The sequence below is a fragment of the Athene cunicularia genome (genome assembly GCF_003259725.1).
Source record: "Athene cunicularia isolate RWA chromosome 5 unlocalized genomic scaffold, athCun1 chr5_part1, whole genome shotgun sequence".
Lineage (NCBI taxonomy): Eukaryota > Metazoa > Chordata > Aves > Strigiformes > Strigidae > Athene > Athene cunicularia.
In genome coordinates this window covers 3,564,596-3,578,163 of record NW_020799101.1, presented here as the reverse complement: position 1 = coordinate 3,578,163, position 13,568 = coordinate 3,564,596, and the positions used below count along the sequence as shown (strand labels likewise).

At 49.3% G+C, this 13,568-nt stretch overlaps 1 protein-coding gene across 1 annotated transcript in view; it reads left to right on the top strand.

The window, feature by feature from the left end:
- The window catches only part of TXNDC16 (thioredoxin domain containing 16), a 39,815-nt gene that overhangs the window by 3,125 nt on the left and 23,122 nt on the right, over positions 1-13,568 (top strand). The window contains exons 2-12 of the mRNA XM_026849190.1: positions 1,713-2,053; positions 2,716-2,919; positions 3,873-3,955; positions 4,640-4,713; positions 5,521-5,595; positions 5,931-6,052; positions 6,557-6,647; positions 8,738-8,894; positions 10,434-10,600; positions 11,942-12,002; positions 13,389-13,530. Of these exons, the coding sequence (XP_026704991.1) occupies positions 2,751-2,919; positions 3,873-3,955; positions 4,640-4,713; positions 5,521-5,595; positions 5,931-6,052; positions 6,557-6,647; positions 8,738-8,894; positions 10,434-10,600; positions 11,942-12,002; positions 13,389-13,530 (1,141 nt within the window). The 5' untranslated portion in view covers positions 1,713-2,053; positions 2,716-2,750. The remainder of the gene's footprint in view (positions 1-1,712; positions 2,054-2,715; positions 2,920-3,872; positions 3,956-4,639; positions 4,714-5,520; positions 5,596-5,930; positions 6,053-6,556; positions 6,648-8,737; positions 8,895-10,433; positions 10,601-11,941; positions 12,003-13,388; positions 13,531-13,568) is intronic.

Genomic DNA, 13,568 nt, shown 5'->3' with positions numbered 1-13,568 from the left:
CGAGGGAATGGCCTCAAGCTGCCCAGGGCAGGGTCAGGCTGGCTCTGAGGAAGGATTTCTGTGCAGAAGGGGCTGTTGGGCGTTGGAATGGGCTGCCCAGGGCAGGGGGGAGTCCCCGGGATCCCTGGAGGGGTTGAAGAGTCGGGCTGAGCCAGCACTGAGGGATCTGGGGGAGTTGGGAACGGTCAGGGTGAGGTTCATGGTTGGACTGGAGGAGCTTCAAGGGCTTTTCCAACCCAGATGATTCTGTGATTCCTCAGTAATAAATACTGGGTCTCTGTGAGGCAAGGGGTCAGGGAAAGCAGCTGGGAACACAGGGGTCATGCAGTGATCCCAGCCCATGGTTACAGCTGTGGGATTCCCAAGCAGAACTGAGTGGCACAAGCATTTTATGCCAACACAGAGTTTGTGCTGGGTGTCTATGATGTATTTGGTCATCTACAGTGGCCTTAACCACCTTGCCTATCTCTGCCTTGGAGGTATGACAGTGAAAACATGAGCCAGGTCTTGCATACCATCTGTGCTGTGCTAGGCTGCCCCATGGCCCGTGGGCTTAAAAGTTTCCCAGCAGTGACACAGAGCTGGTTCACACATCCCTGGTATTTTCACACATCTCTGATAATCCTGCAAGTGGCTGTGGTACAGGATTCTGACTGTTCCCAGCCCTATGGTGTTAATTTTCCACTGATGGAATAGAGGTGACGGAGGAAATGACCTAAAAGCTGACTATTCGAGTCTGGATTGATGGGGCACAGAGAGAAGCTGCTGGGCAGGTCGGAGTAACAAGGAGGTGAGAGGACATGAGTAGGGAAGGGATAAGCATGCATTTTTATGTCAAGGGTGAGAAAAGGAGGAGGAGGAGAGGGGTTGAAGGTGGTGGGACAGAGTGAGGGGTCATGCTGGGGCAGACCGGGCTGGCTTTGGGAGAGGTGCAAGGAGAAGAGCAGCAGTCACACAGGGATGTGGAGAGGGCAGAAGGTGGATGCTAGAAAAACTGCAAGAGCCAGAGGAGACATGAAGAGAGGCCAGGGCTGGGTAGAGGCTGGAGTTGCGTTTTGAACTGCCGATTCATTATACTCCAGATATAATGCTGTGAAGTCTTTGAGTCATTGGAGGCTGCTCCTCTCACCTCCTTGACAGTCCAGTTTGACCTGGGCTGGTTCCCACGTGCCAGAATTGAGTTCATTCATTTTTCCACCCCGCTGTAGCCAAGTTTGTAATTTAAGAAATGTTGCCCCTCCAGCCCTGATCTCTGTCCCCTCTGTAAGCCAGAGGAACAGATGGGAGGGCAAAGGACCAGGAATGTCTGGCACTTCCCAAAGCTGGAAAGGAGAGAACTGGAGATTTTCAGTTGAAATGAAAAAAGTTCATGCCTTTCTCAGCCCTGTCTTTGTTCCTTTGTGCCTTTCAGGCCTGATCGAAACACCTCACCTACATGAGAGGGGGCCTGCAAAGGTTGAACACGCTTGGATGTCGCTAACTCCTTGCTCCTGGAGCAAGGCAGAGGGACTTTGCCTGCTTGTTTTTGAGCATTTGAGTTTAGGTTCATCACAAAGCAGCAATACTGAGCTGACAGCATCTGACAGGGTGTTGGAGGGAATGACAGATCATGGACACAGGGGCGTTTGTTAACAAAAACAGCTGCAGCTCATGATGCAAAGCAAACAGCTTCTACATGGCTTCAATTCCAGCTTTGTCTCTTTGTTGACCAGGGACCAGCCAAGCTCCAGCCCACTCAGCAGCATAGACCAAGACCTGAAGATCAGGCTGCGAAGGAATCTGGTATTAAACAGGGAAATGAAGTGGGAAGAAGAAGGTGTTTTCTCCTCCTGTAGTGATTGTCCACATGAAGCAATCCTGAGCAAGAAGAGTCAAAGAGCTTTGGCAGGGCAGCCTGGAGAGGGCCTGGTGAAGCCTGGCAGCAGGCTTGCACGCTCGGTCTTTGCTCCCTTATCTGAAGTGTCATCCAAATTTCTTTGGCTCCTCTCCTCACCAGCTCCACGTGGAGCCCTGGTGTGGAAGGCAGACTGCAGGGACTGCCCTGCAGCCTGGTGTGAGTCATGGGTCACGGTTATGGTCATGGGTTTTACTCCTGTGTGCCACTGATATCAGAGCATGAGGCTGAACCAAGCAAGGCACGACAAGCCCGAGGAGTTTGCACAAACCCCTCTCCCATTTGGTGCAGCTGGAACCTCAAATGCTGAAGAGATGGGTCAGGCACTGGGAGAGGGCTGCTGAACCTCCTCACATCATTTGGCACTGTCTGAAGTGAGGAATATAGGCCTCCACCTCTTTCAGTGGCACTTACAAGGCTAGTGGCATCCTCAAAGCTTTTTAACAAGAATTCATACAGTTTGAGTAGGGGTTTTTTATATGATACAGTTACTGTTTTCTGCCTGTACATGTAATTTCTGTTTGACTCAAGAAAAAAAAAAAAAAAAAAAAGAGGGAAGAAAACCAGCCCTAAACTGCAAGCCTTGAGCATCTGTACACTTGCAGATACCTCTCAGAGGGAAGAGAACGGCCTTTGCTGTCATCTTTACAGTTGTCTGAATCACCTGCTGTTCTAGTGACTAATTCATAACATCCTCGAGATGTTTGTGCCACATCTGGAAGTTACAGTCATGCTGCATCTACCTAAAGAGAAGACACTCATATATATGTCTGTGTATGTATATATAAAATATAAATATGTTTTTGATTTTTTTTTCTCAGTTGTGACTCTCCTGTGCCTCTAGCTGATAGCAGCCATGTCAACCCAAAAGGACAGATGGGTTTCTTCCTTCTCTTTCCTGCTCTTCTGTGCTTCCTCCATCCCAACATGGGGAAGTGCAAGGCTGCTGCAGGAGCTGAGCCCCCAGGAGTACTTCAGTAGCTTGCAAGCCGGCAGAGCATCCCTGGCTTATTTCAGCCATAATGGTATTTATTTAACAGTATGCATGTACCTCAGCTTAGGTTTTCAGCAAAAAGAATTGTGTGAGGGTATATGGGAAAGTGGAACAATTAAGAGGCAGTTCTTGAGATTTTTAAGCCCAAAGTGATTGGGAAGAGCTGGGCGAGCTCAGCTGGCAAATCTTTGTTTGCACAACTTCAAGTGTTCCTGACAGGCTGAGACCTCTTGGGTGGGATCTTTCCTGGCTGCGTCCCCAGGCACGTTCCTTCAAACCTCTTCATTAATTTTCTGGATTATTTTCTGGAGCTACCATGGAAAAGAAATCCAGCCTCCTAAGGAGTTGTCCCCTCAGAGGGGCTGGGTTTCTCTTTCACGGCACCTCCCAGGGAAAGGGGGATCTCTTGCATGCAGGGGACCTAAGGGCTGTCAAGAATTAGGAGGAGATCCTTGGCCTTGCCTTTATTGTTTTGCTCCTTCACGACCCTCAGGTGTGATTTCCCAGAGACAGCAGTGTGGGCTGAGACACCAACACAGCTCTCACATCAGCACTGAGGCTGCTATGTTAGAAAGGAAGGAGGGGAGACTTCAGGCATTCGTGTTGTTGCCTGTAATTAGTTTGGTTTCAGTAAATACCTTACTCCTTGTGTAGGAGCAAGACCATATTGTGTCAAGCACTACCTCAGCATGTGGCAAGAGGATGCTCTGCACTCTGAGGACTTGCAGCCCAGCACAGCAGCACCAGTCTGACAAAACCAGTCCCAGTTCCTCTGTGTCCCCCAGCCCCATCCCCGCAGGCACCTCTGCTGCAGGCAGGATGCCAGGGCTCCCTGTTTGCCCTGCTCACAGCTGCTCAGGTGGCCCGAGGATGTTTGCCTGGGGATCTTACCCTGCTGTTACTGTGCACAGACAGTGCTTGCCCTGAGGGTGCTCTCATCTGTAAGGGAAAGGAATGGAAACCAGGGGTTTTTTTGTGTTTCAGTTTCTCCTGGTGCCCAGCCCTTCTTGGAGCAGATTGAGAACTCGGCCGAGGCCCTCCAGGACTATGGCATTTCCGTGGTGAAGGTAAATGGGGACAAGGGGTGGGACAGGCTCTTTCTGCAGATTATTTCTGCAGGATTTCCTTCAGGGTGGGCAGAGCCACCTTGAGGACTGGCAGCAGTGGGACCCCACAAAAAAGCAGATGTTGGCAGACCAGGGAATCCCCTTTTATCCTTTGTGCTGGCCTTACATCTGCTGCTTGTGGGTTGCCTCACACCTTCTGCCTGTGGGACATGGGTGGGTTCCTGTGTCCCAGAGATGCTTGATGTTGTGTCTGTGTCTCCAAGCACAGCAAAGCAGAGGACTGGGTTTTTAGCTGTAATTTTATTTGGGTTTAAGTGAAGAAATTACAGATTCAGCCAAGTGTAATTAGATTATAAGAACTGCTTCTATGTGTGTGTGTATATGTATTTAATTTCCTTCAGATACAGGCTGAGTTTATTAAGCAAGCAGCGATCTGTCACTTTGAATATGCTGGGCAGATCATGGTATCTCTTGATCCCATCTGACCCAAATCAAGGCAGCCTGAGCTGGAGAACTGAAGTACAGACTCCAATCCCCATCTCTGGACTCCATTTTATTCTGTTTTCTCTCCCAGCAAGTTTGGAATGGCTGTATTTACACTCTTGAATGGAAGAAAGCCTTAATGCTGTATATTTGTAGTCATTTTTGGAGCTGAATGTCTAATTACATGCTTTCAATGTCTAGGTTATTTGTCCCAAAGAGGATGTCTCAAGATACTGTGGAAAAGAAAATGCATTAAGGAAAGCCTACCTGTTCAGGTGAGAGGGGATTTCTCGGCACCACACTGTGTTTGCTTTCCGCTGAAAATGTTTGAAGGAAATGCTGCCAATGACCATAGATAACTGTGTAGGAAGAGAGGAGCTGTGAGGACAGCGGTGACATACAGAGTGTAGCAAAACGTACCTCCAAAAGGTCCAACGCAGGCAAAGCAGATACTTTGTCCTCATTATGAAACCTCCCATCCTGCCCCATGTTCCTTGGAGCAGCAGAGCGCTGTGCTGCTACGTGACACCACGAGATAAATCCTCCATCAGTGTTCTTCTGTCCTCGTGGCCTTCCACCACCAGGTCCTCCACAGTTACCACCAGGTTTTGGGTGTAGTCCTAGAAAGAAACCCCCTTAGGTGCTCTTCCTGTTGGCGTGGTTAGCTCATCTGCCCTGGATGCAAAGGTTCAGCTCTTGGTCTCTCCACGGGTTGTCTGTCAGCTGGAAGCTGCTCCATGAATCGGCTCGGTTCTCACTGACTGTTGTACATGACCCACAGAAACATTTGCTCTGATGGTGAGGGTCTACAGGGTGATTCTTGGTACGTAGAGACCTTCTGCCAGTCTGTGCTAGGCTTATCAACAGCCCCCAGAAGCTGAGTGAAAAGGCAGTGACAGGGCTGACTTTACTAAAACAACATTGCCTGGACACCTAGTCCTACAAAATCCCCAAATTGAATCCTGACATTTCCGCCATACCTGCCAGCAGATATACGGATGTATTCAGCAGAGTGAAAATTAAATTAGAATGTGTAGCTAATCTTTCATAGTTTGTCTGGTGATGCTTTCTTCCTTTCCTAGAGGTAACATGCTGATCAGAGAGTTCCCCACCGATGCCTTGTTTGATGTGAACTCCATTGTTGCTAACGTTTTGTTGTAAGTACAGAGCAGATGCATCTCTCTGAAACCTTTTACTTTCCATTTTCACTTGTTGATATAAAATTTTGCATAAATACAAACCCTATGCATTCCAGAGGCTGCTCTCAGCCAAGCAGAAGGCTGCTTCTCTCTTTGGTATGGTTTGACCCTGTTAAATCTGTGCCCTTGAGATGTCTCAGCGACACACATCTGGGCAGCTGTATTTGACTGTGAATCTTCGATCTGCCAGCAGGAAGCTGGAATTTTACCTTATTTTTCCCATCGTGGTTATGTGGCTGCAAATATGCTCTTAAAAGAAAACAGTTGGTAATGAGTTTCTTCTGACTTCTCAGCGCCCTGCTCTTTAATGAAGTTAAATACGTCGAAACACTGGCAGATCTTCAGAACATTGAAAATACATTGAAAGGGAGGTTGAACATGGTCTTTGCCTATGTACCAGCTACTGGGACAGCAGGTATTAACACTCAGCTTTTCATCTTTGCTCTCCTCCCAGAGGCTTTTTTACTAAGGTGCAAGGGAGCTGGGTTTCTGAGACAAAATCCTGTAAATGAAGGATCAAGGAAACCCAGACACAGATTATCCACCTCTGTATGTCTTGCTGTGTTTCCAAAGGGATCAGTTGCACTACAACAGTTTTGTTGGGAGCATCAACTTTCAGAGATAGATTTGAGAGGCAAAGCAAGCCAGCGGTTGCTGTCTTAAAAAATAAATAAACCCATGGGCAGATCTCTAGTTAGGCAGTAGAATGGATTCACATACACCACCAGTGTGTTTACTGGGGATCGGTAACAGGGTCCAGCTCCAGTTAGTGAGTTACCTTCATAGCGTGTCTTCAGACAGCTGTGACTTTTTACTGAGAGTTTCTGAAAGGCTGTGCATTGATATTTGCCCTTGGAAAGAATGTAGAAGGAGATCTGGAGAGAGCTGAGATGAGCTTGTCTTGCCTTTCTCTTTCCAGAGCACAGAGCCGTGATGGAGGCAGCTTTTGTCTATGGGACTGTCCACCAGTTTGTTCTGACAACCGAGGCAGCGCTGTTGAAAGACACTGGGTATGTCCAAACACACACCCACCAGGTAGAGCTGCTCCCCTGCTGCAGGTTTCTCAGATTTCCAAGTCAAATCTAGGATGGTATTAGGGTGCTATGGACAGTCAGATCTGCTTTGCTTTTCCAAAACCAGCTGCTGCTTGTGTTCCTGGCCTTGGACTAGCCACGCCATTTGTGACTTTGATGAATGAGATTTTATAGGGGAAGAGCCCCCTGTCTCCTTTCCGTAGCTGACTGATCAAACCTCGGCCATGGGTTTTCAGGAGGGCTGATACAGCTGATGTTATAGTCTTAAAACACTCGGCCTTGTGCTTTGATGATCAAGTCTGGCCAGCTGAGAAGGGTAAGAACTGCTACAGTGGGTAGGAGCAGAGCCCAGCCAGCGCCATATCTCACCTCTGCAGTGGCCAAAGGTGCATCCTGAGGGATATGAGGAAATAGCTGTGTGTTGCCTGCAACCTTCCATCTTCTGGCAGGCAGAGGTTTCAGGACTCTCCAAGATTACTGGCGTTGTTTAGTCTGGAGAAGAGGAGGCTGAGGGGAGACCTCCTGGCCCTCTGCAACTCCCTGCCAGGAGGGGGCAGAGAGGGGGGATGAGTCTCTGGAGCCAAGGCCCCAGCGCCAGGCCCCGAGGGAATGGCCTCAAGCTGCCCAGGGCAGGGTCAGGCTGGCTCTGAGGAAGGATTTCTGTGCAGAAGGGGCTGTTGGGCGTTGGAATGGGCTGCCCAGGGCAGGGGGGGAGTCCCCGGGATCCCTGGAGGGGTTGAAGAGTCGGGCTGAGCCAGCGCTGAGGGATCTGGTGGAGTTGGGAACAGTCAGGGTGAGGTTCATGGTTGGACTGGAGGAGCTTCAAGGGCTTTTCCAACCAAGATGATTCTGGGATTCTGTGAGATGGGAGCTGAACCTGTATCATGGTGCTAACAGCCACCAGAATTTGTTAAGCACTTTACGTTTCACCTCAACAACTTGTGGCAGCGGTGAGTTCTGCAGGTCAGCTGCATGAGACACTGCTCATGCATTTGGGATTTCCCTTCCAGCTCTGGCCATCTCCTTCCCACACCGGAGGAGCTGCATTAGAAAGGCAGATCCCTCAACGCGACTTGCTACTGGTGTAACCTACTGCAGCCAGGAAACTGAGAGGGAGGAGGGTGGGAATTTCACATAGGATGTTGCATCTTCAGCAGAACATTTACATAACCATGTGCCTGCTTTCACAGGTGACACCAGGGCAGGCACCAAAGTGGTGCTTCCCCGAGGTGCCATCCAATCCTTGTAGGATCGTGATCAGGGACAGCATTTTGTGGCTGCCACTAGATGGCACGGTTGTAATTTGGACAGGAATTGGCTTTATTCTGCGTAAAGCAGAGAGGACACCAGCAGGCCATCTCCTTGGCTGATGTAATGGTGGTGGCTTCACCAACATGACTAGCTTTCATCCAAACAGGGCATCAGGCTTTGTCTTTCTACTACTCTCTACTCTTCCATAGAGAGATCTTAGAACCCTTTGCAAAAAAGGTGATCCCTGGTTTAGAGGTGGAAAATGGGTGCATAGGAAAAGGAATGTATCTTCCCAAAGTTAACCCCCAGCCTGACACCAGTGATGGTATCAGAGTGGGAGCGACTAATGAGGGAACCACCAGGGGAAGTTGATCTCGCTGCTTCCTTTGGCACAGCTAAAACCAACGCTGTTCAAAAGGTGAAATATTCCTTATACAGTCTGCAGGGTGTCATCAGTGAGGTGAAAGACATAAGCAAAATTGTAGACTTTAACAGTGGCATGGCTGGTTCCACTGAGAAAAGCTTAATGAGTGTCCTTCTTGAGCTGGACCAACTGTTCTGGGGTTGGGGTCAGTTACACCTCATGAGCCAGGGTCTTCATTAGATGTTCAGCACAGTTTTGAAAGGCATCTGGACACAATTGTACCTGTCAGTAGTAGGGTGCTTGAATAGGCCCCACAAACCTCCCAAACCCTGCACTTGAGGATCATCTGCCCTGTAAAACATGTCAGCAAACATGGTCATTCTGTCGGGTCATTTTAAAACCCTGTGGTGGATGTCCTAGCTCAGCATGGGTTTTGTTGTCTCTCTCACAGTGATGATGAGCCTGACATGTCGTCTGCCCGACTGTTGTTCTGCCACTGCCAGCGGGCCACAGACCTGGCACAGCCCTGCAGGAGGACAGCCATGGGGCAAGCTCTGACCATGCTCAACATCCACAGGCACCTCAAGCTCATGGGGGCTCCTCTGGTGGTATGACGGGGAAAGAGGAACCGCTTGGGCTGTGGGCATGAGGGCAGCTGGGGTGGATGTGAGGAGGAGGGAGGTGTGAGCAGAGGGCAAGGCTGAGCACGGGAATCTGCCCCTTCCCCATGGAGTTAATGACAAAGCTCCCAGGTTGGGTCCAGGCAAGGAACAGGCATCAGGCTGGATGGCAGTGACACTCCACTGCACTGCTCAGCTTGCTTGGACCTTGCCAGGGAGCCCTGGCACCCATGTATGCCCCTCTAGTTGTCTGTAAGTGCTGTGAGTGGGAATGGGGTAGAAGTGCCCCTTGGACTTCACTGGAACGTATGGTATAGAATATAGAGTATAGAATAGAATATAGAATAGAATATAGGATAGGGTAGAATATAGAATGGAATGGAATAGGAATGGAATAGGAATGAGAATAGAATAGAATAGAATAGAATAGAATAGAATAGAATAGAATAGAATAGAATAGAATAGAATAGAATAGAATAGAATAGAATAGAATAGAATAGAATAATAGACTATTTCAGTTGGAGGAGACCCACAGTGATCATCTAGTCCAGCTGCCTCACCACGTCAGGACTGACTAAAAATTAAAGCGAAATATTAAGGACATTGTCTAAATTCTTAAACACTGTCTGGCTTGGGGCATCGACCACCTCTCTAGGAAGCCTATTCCAGTGTTTGACCACCCTCTTGGCAGAGAAATACTTCCTAATGTCCAGTCTAAACCTCCCCTGATGCAGCTTTGAACCACACCCATGCGTCCTATTGCTGGAGACAGGGAGAAGAGCTCAGCACCTCCCTCTCCACATCCTCTCCTCAGGAAGCAGTGGAGAGCCATGAGATCGTCTCTCAGCCTCCTTTTCTCCAACCTAGACAAACCCAAAGTCCTTAGCTGCTCCTCTAGGCTCCCCACAGGAGACTGAGCACCCTGGGGAGTTTGACATCAGTCAGTCATGCCTCAGTGAGCACAAGGGACAGGAGGCTCCCGTTCTTCCTCTTCCCACGGGGCAATGAACTTCCCCCTGGTGACATCTCTGCCCAGCCAAAAGGACAGGTGGATGATCTGGGAAGTGCCTCCTTCAGCCAGCCTCCTGGGTTAGGCCCACAGAGGGAGGGCACTTCGTTAAGCAGCTCTGTGCTGTCATGAAGCAGCACGTCCAAGGCAGGAAGGGAGAATGATGCCAGCTCTTGCATGTTGCAGCTGGGGTTTTCAAACTGCCCCAGGGAATGGATGCCAGGTAAATAAAAGTTAATGGAGATTTGACATCTAGAGTTGCTAAGTCACAAAGAACATGCATAATAAAGCCCAGGTTTTTAACAGGGAGGGTCATGACAGGTTGGAACAGTTTAACTGGGGTTGTGTGGGTTCTGCTTCGATGGATGTTTTAGAATCGGGGTTGGAGGCTTTTTCTCAAGGGTCTCCTTATTTCTGTGGCTGGGGAACACATGGTGGCTTGGGCTGTGCAGGAGAAGAGCTGAGGTACCTTCAACGGTGTGGAGATGCGCTGCAGTATAACCATGTCTATTCTCCAGACAGAGGTTGCTGAGGACCCAGAGAAGGTTTCCACTGTTCACTTACAGCTTGGGCTACCACTTGTCTTCATCCTCAGCCAGAAAGAGACCTACGAGGCTGACAGGAGGACAGCAGAGTTTGTGGCCTGGCAGCTCTTGGGGAAAGCAGGAGTTGCCCTTTTGTCCAGGTATTTGCTCTCAGGTGTTTTGGGGTTTTTGCTTTTTGTGGTGTTTCTGAGCTCGGTTACCCCACCGCCAGGATAATAGTCAGTGAGCTTACTCATAGTTGGATGAGAGGCAGTAAAGCTAAACTATATCCTGCAAGAGGATGTCACGTTTAAGGTCTTGTCCAGAATCAGATTAGTTTGGTTTCAGACTGACTGGAAGCATAGAAGCTTTTGAGTCTCTTGCTGACTTAGAAGTATTAAAACAGTCAGACTAAGAGAGATTTTGGAAAGGAAACTTAGCACAATGGAAAGCTTGTATTTTGCCCTCAAATTAAGGGCAGGAGGAGATGCAGTGAAGGAGGTGGACTGTGAGTGCTGGGATGTGATGGGGGTCCCCGCTCGGTAAGCGATGTCTCCTCAGTAAACGAGGGCTCTCTGAGTTAGACCAGCACACGTGTTCCCCAGGAGGACCGCAGACACGTGGGTGGCTGGCCACAGGGCAGTTGTGCTGTGGAGGTCTGGCTTCCTCCAGAGTTAACCACCAGTTCCTTATCTCTGCTCCGGGGGCTCAGGAGCAGCCTGCCTACACCAGACTGTCTTGCAATTGCAAACGCTTCCGTGGTGTCTTGCCAAAGGAGGTGTGCAGCCCCTGTAGGCATGGTTACACAGCCTTTGGGGGTGTATGGGAGGAGATGGAGGAAGGTTGGGTGTGGGCTTTCTTATTCCAGCTTTCTGCTATCGGGGTACCCCCCTGTATGGAGGCACTTCTTGACTGAATTTACTCATGAGTCTCTGGAGCCAAGGAGCCAGCGCCAGGCCCCGAGGGAATGGCCTCAAGCTGCCCAGGGCAGGGTCAGGCTGGCTCTGAGGAAGGATTTCTGTGCAGAAGGGGCTGTTGGGCGTTGGAATGGGCTGCCCAGGGCAGGGGGGAGTCCCCATCCCTGGAGGGGTTGAAGAGTCGGGCTGAGCCGGCGCTGAGGGATCTGGGGGAGTTGGGAACAGTCAGGGTGAGGTTCATGGTTGGGCTGGAGGAACTTAAAGGGCTTTTCCAACCCAGATGATTCTGGGATTCTATGAGCTGAAGTTCACCAGCAGAGCAGCTGCACTGGAATGTGACTGCCAGCGCATGAGCAAAAACCTGAATCACAGAGGGGGAATCCAAGCCCCTTGCAAAATGGGCACATTATGCAGTGCAGTCCCACCAGAAGGTCACTCAGAGCCTATTTCTCCACCACTGACGTTGATTCTGGGTTCCTGCAAGTTCTCGGGGGCCCTGAAGCACAGCCCTGTGAGGATGCGGTGCTGCTGAGGGAGGTGGGCTTGCACGTTGTACTATCTAATGTTCACTTTGTATTTTGGAAGGGACCTCGTAGATTTGAACATTCTGCTCCGGTCAAATGTCGCTCTCAAGACACCAGATGAGGTTAGATGGTGAATTTCTTTATTGTACAACTCTTATCTCCCTATTTGGGCATGGTGCTCTTGAGAGGAATTGGGGTGTTGCTCGGCTCTGTTGTTGTTTGACAGCCTTCCCAGAGGCTCAAGGGGAAGTGTCTTTCCCTAGATGAATGCAGGTATTTGGAACTGTCTGAGTTTGATACTGCAGAGCAACTATGCCTGCTGGTAAAGGTAAAATATTGAGTTTATTTTGGGTTCAAAACATAGGGTGACATCTCCATCTCCATTACACCCTAAGGCTACACAAGGTTGTGAACTGCCTAAGGTAGTAGTCCAAGTGCAAATTCACCAAAGATTTGGACTTCTAAAAGCCCTTGCCTCCATAGGAAAGGCGTTCAAAAGATGGGAGAGGAAATGAGTGTGAAACTAAGACCAAGCTAAGAGCAAACAACCAAAGGTCGGTGCTGAACTGATGTAACTGAATGCCTTTGGCAGTGATCTGGGAAAAGGGCAGGGTGTAAGTTAAATGAGTTTGAAGATGAGCTAAACTCTGGAGGGACCTGACCCAGCTTGTGAGGCAAGATGGAATTTGGTGATGACAAATGCCAGGGAGCACATGTTGCCCCAGTTACCTGAATTGTCACACTTATGATTGCAACCATACAGGATCAGACCTGAACCTGAGCATCCCCTGAGGGCTTCCCATGCCCTGGTGAGAGACGTGCATGTTGTGTTTCTCCTCTTAGAGCCAACGTAAGGTGCCAGCAGTTTGTCATTTCTCTCAGTTTATTAAAAAATTCATTTTCTCTGAAGTGCCTTTTGCTGAGACAGTGCCAGAACTGATTTTAAGCCGACAAGGTCTCATTTCTGAGAAATACGTTTTGCTCTTTTCTTTCCATGGGTTGGCTGCTCTTGTACGCTTGGGAGTGCTCTTCTTGGTTGAGCTCCATGAGATAAAGGCTTTTTTGTGCCAGTTACCCAGGCTGTGATGGGCTGCTCTGACCTATCCTGACTCCTTTAGAGGCAGGAGAGCCAAGTGGACCCTGTAGCTCTCTGCTCTCGTTCACTGTTTGGCCAATGGGTTTTTTCTTGCAGTGGTGATTCTATGTTAAAATGCTGGGAGGTGGAGCAGGTGTTCACTTTCTCCACTCCCAGCACAGGATCCTGCATAGCCACAATTACTTCCTCTCAAGGAAATGTCAGTCTGGAGAGAAAAAAATGCGTGCATGGGTGAAATTGGGCCAGAGAAACACCCCAGATGCTCCCCTGTTCAGCAGCTTTAGAAATCTGTTGACATAACCCGAAAACAAGGAGTTGGGTGATGGTGCCCCATCAGCCTTGAGTTTGTTTTGGGGACAGAATGGGTGCAGGGTGATGTTTTGCTCCCACTGATTTATTCTGTTTTCTTTAGGGAGTGCCAATCAAATACCTGGTCTTGGAAGACACTGATGAAGTTATAACTCTGGTGGAAGATAAGAGCAAGGTCAAACAAATCCAGGAGGAGGAGGAGGAGGAGGAGGAAGATGAGGATGAAAAAGAGAATAACAATCAAGGTGTGCCACTTAACTGAAAAGCTGATTGTCAGCAGATA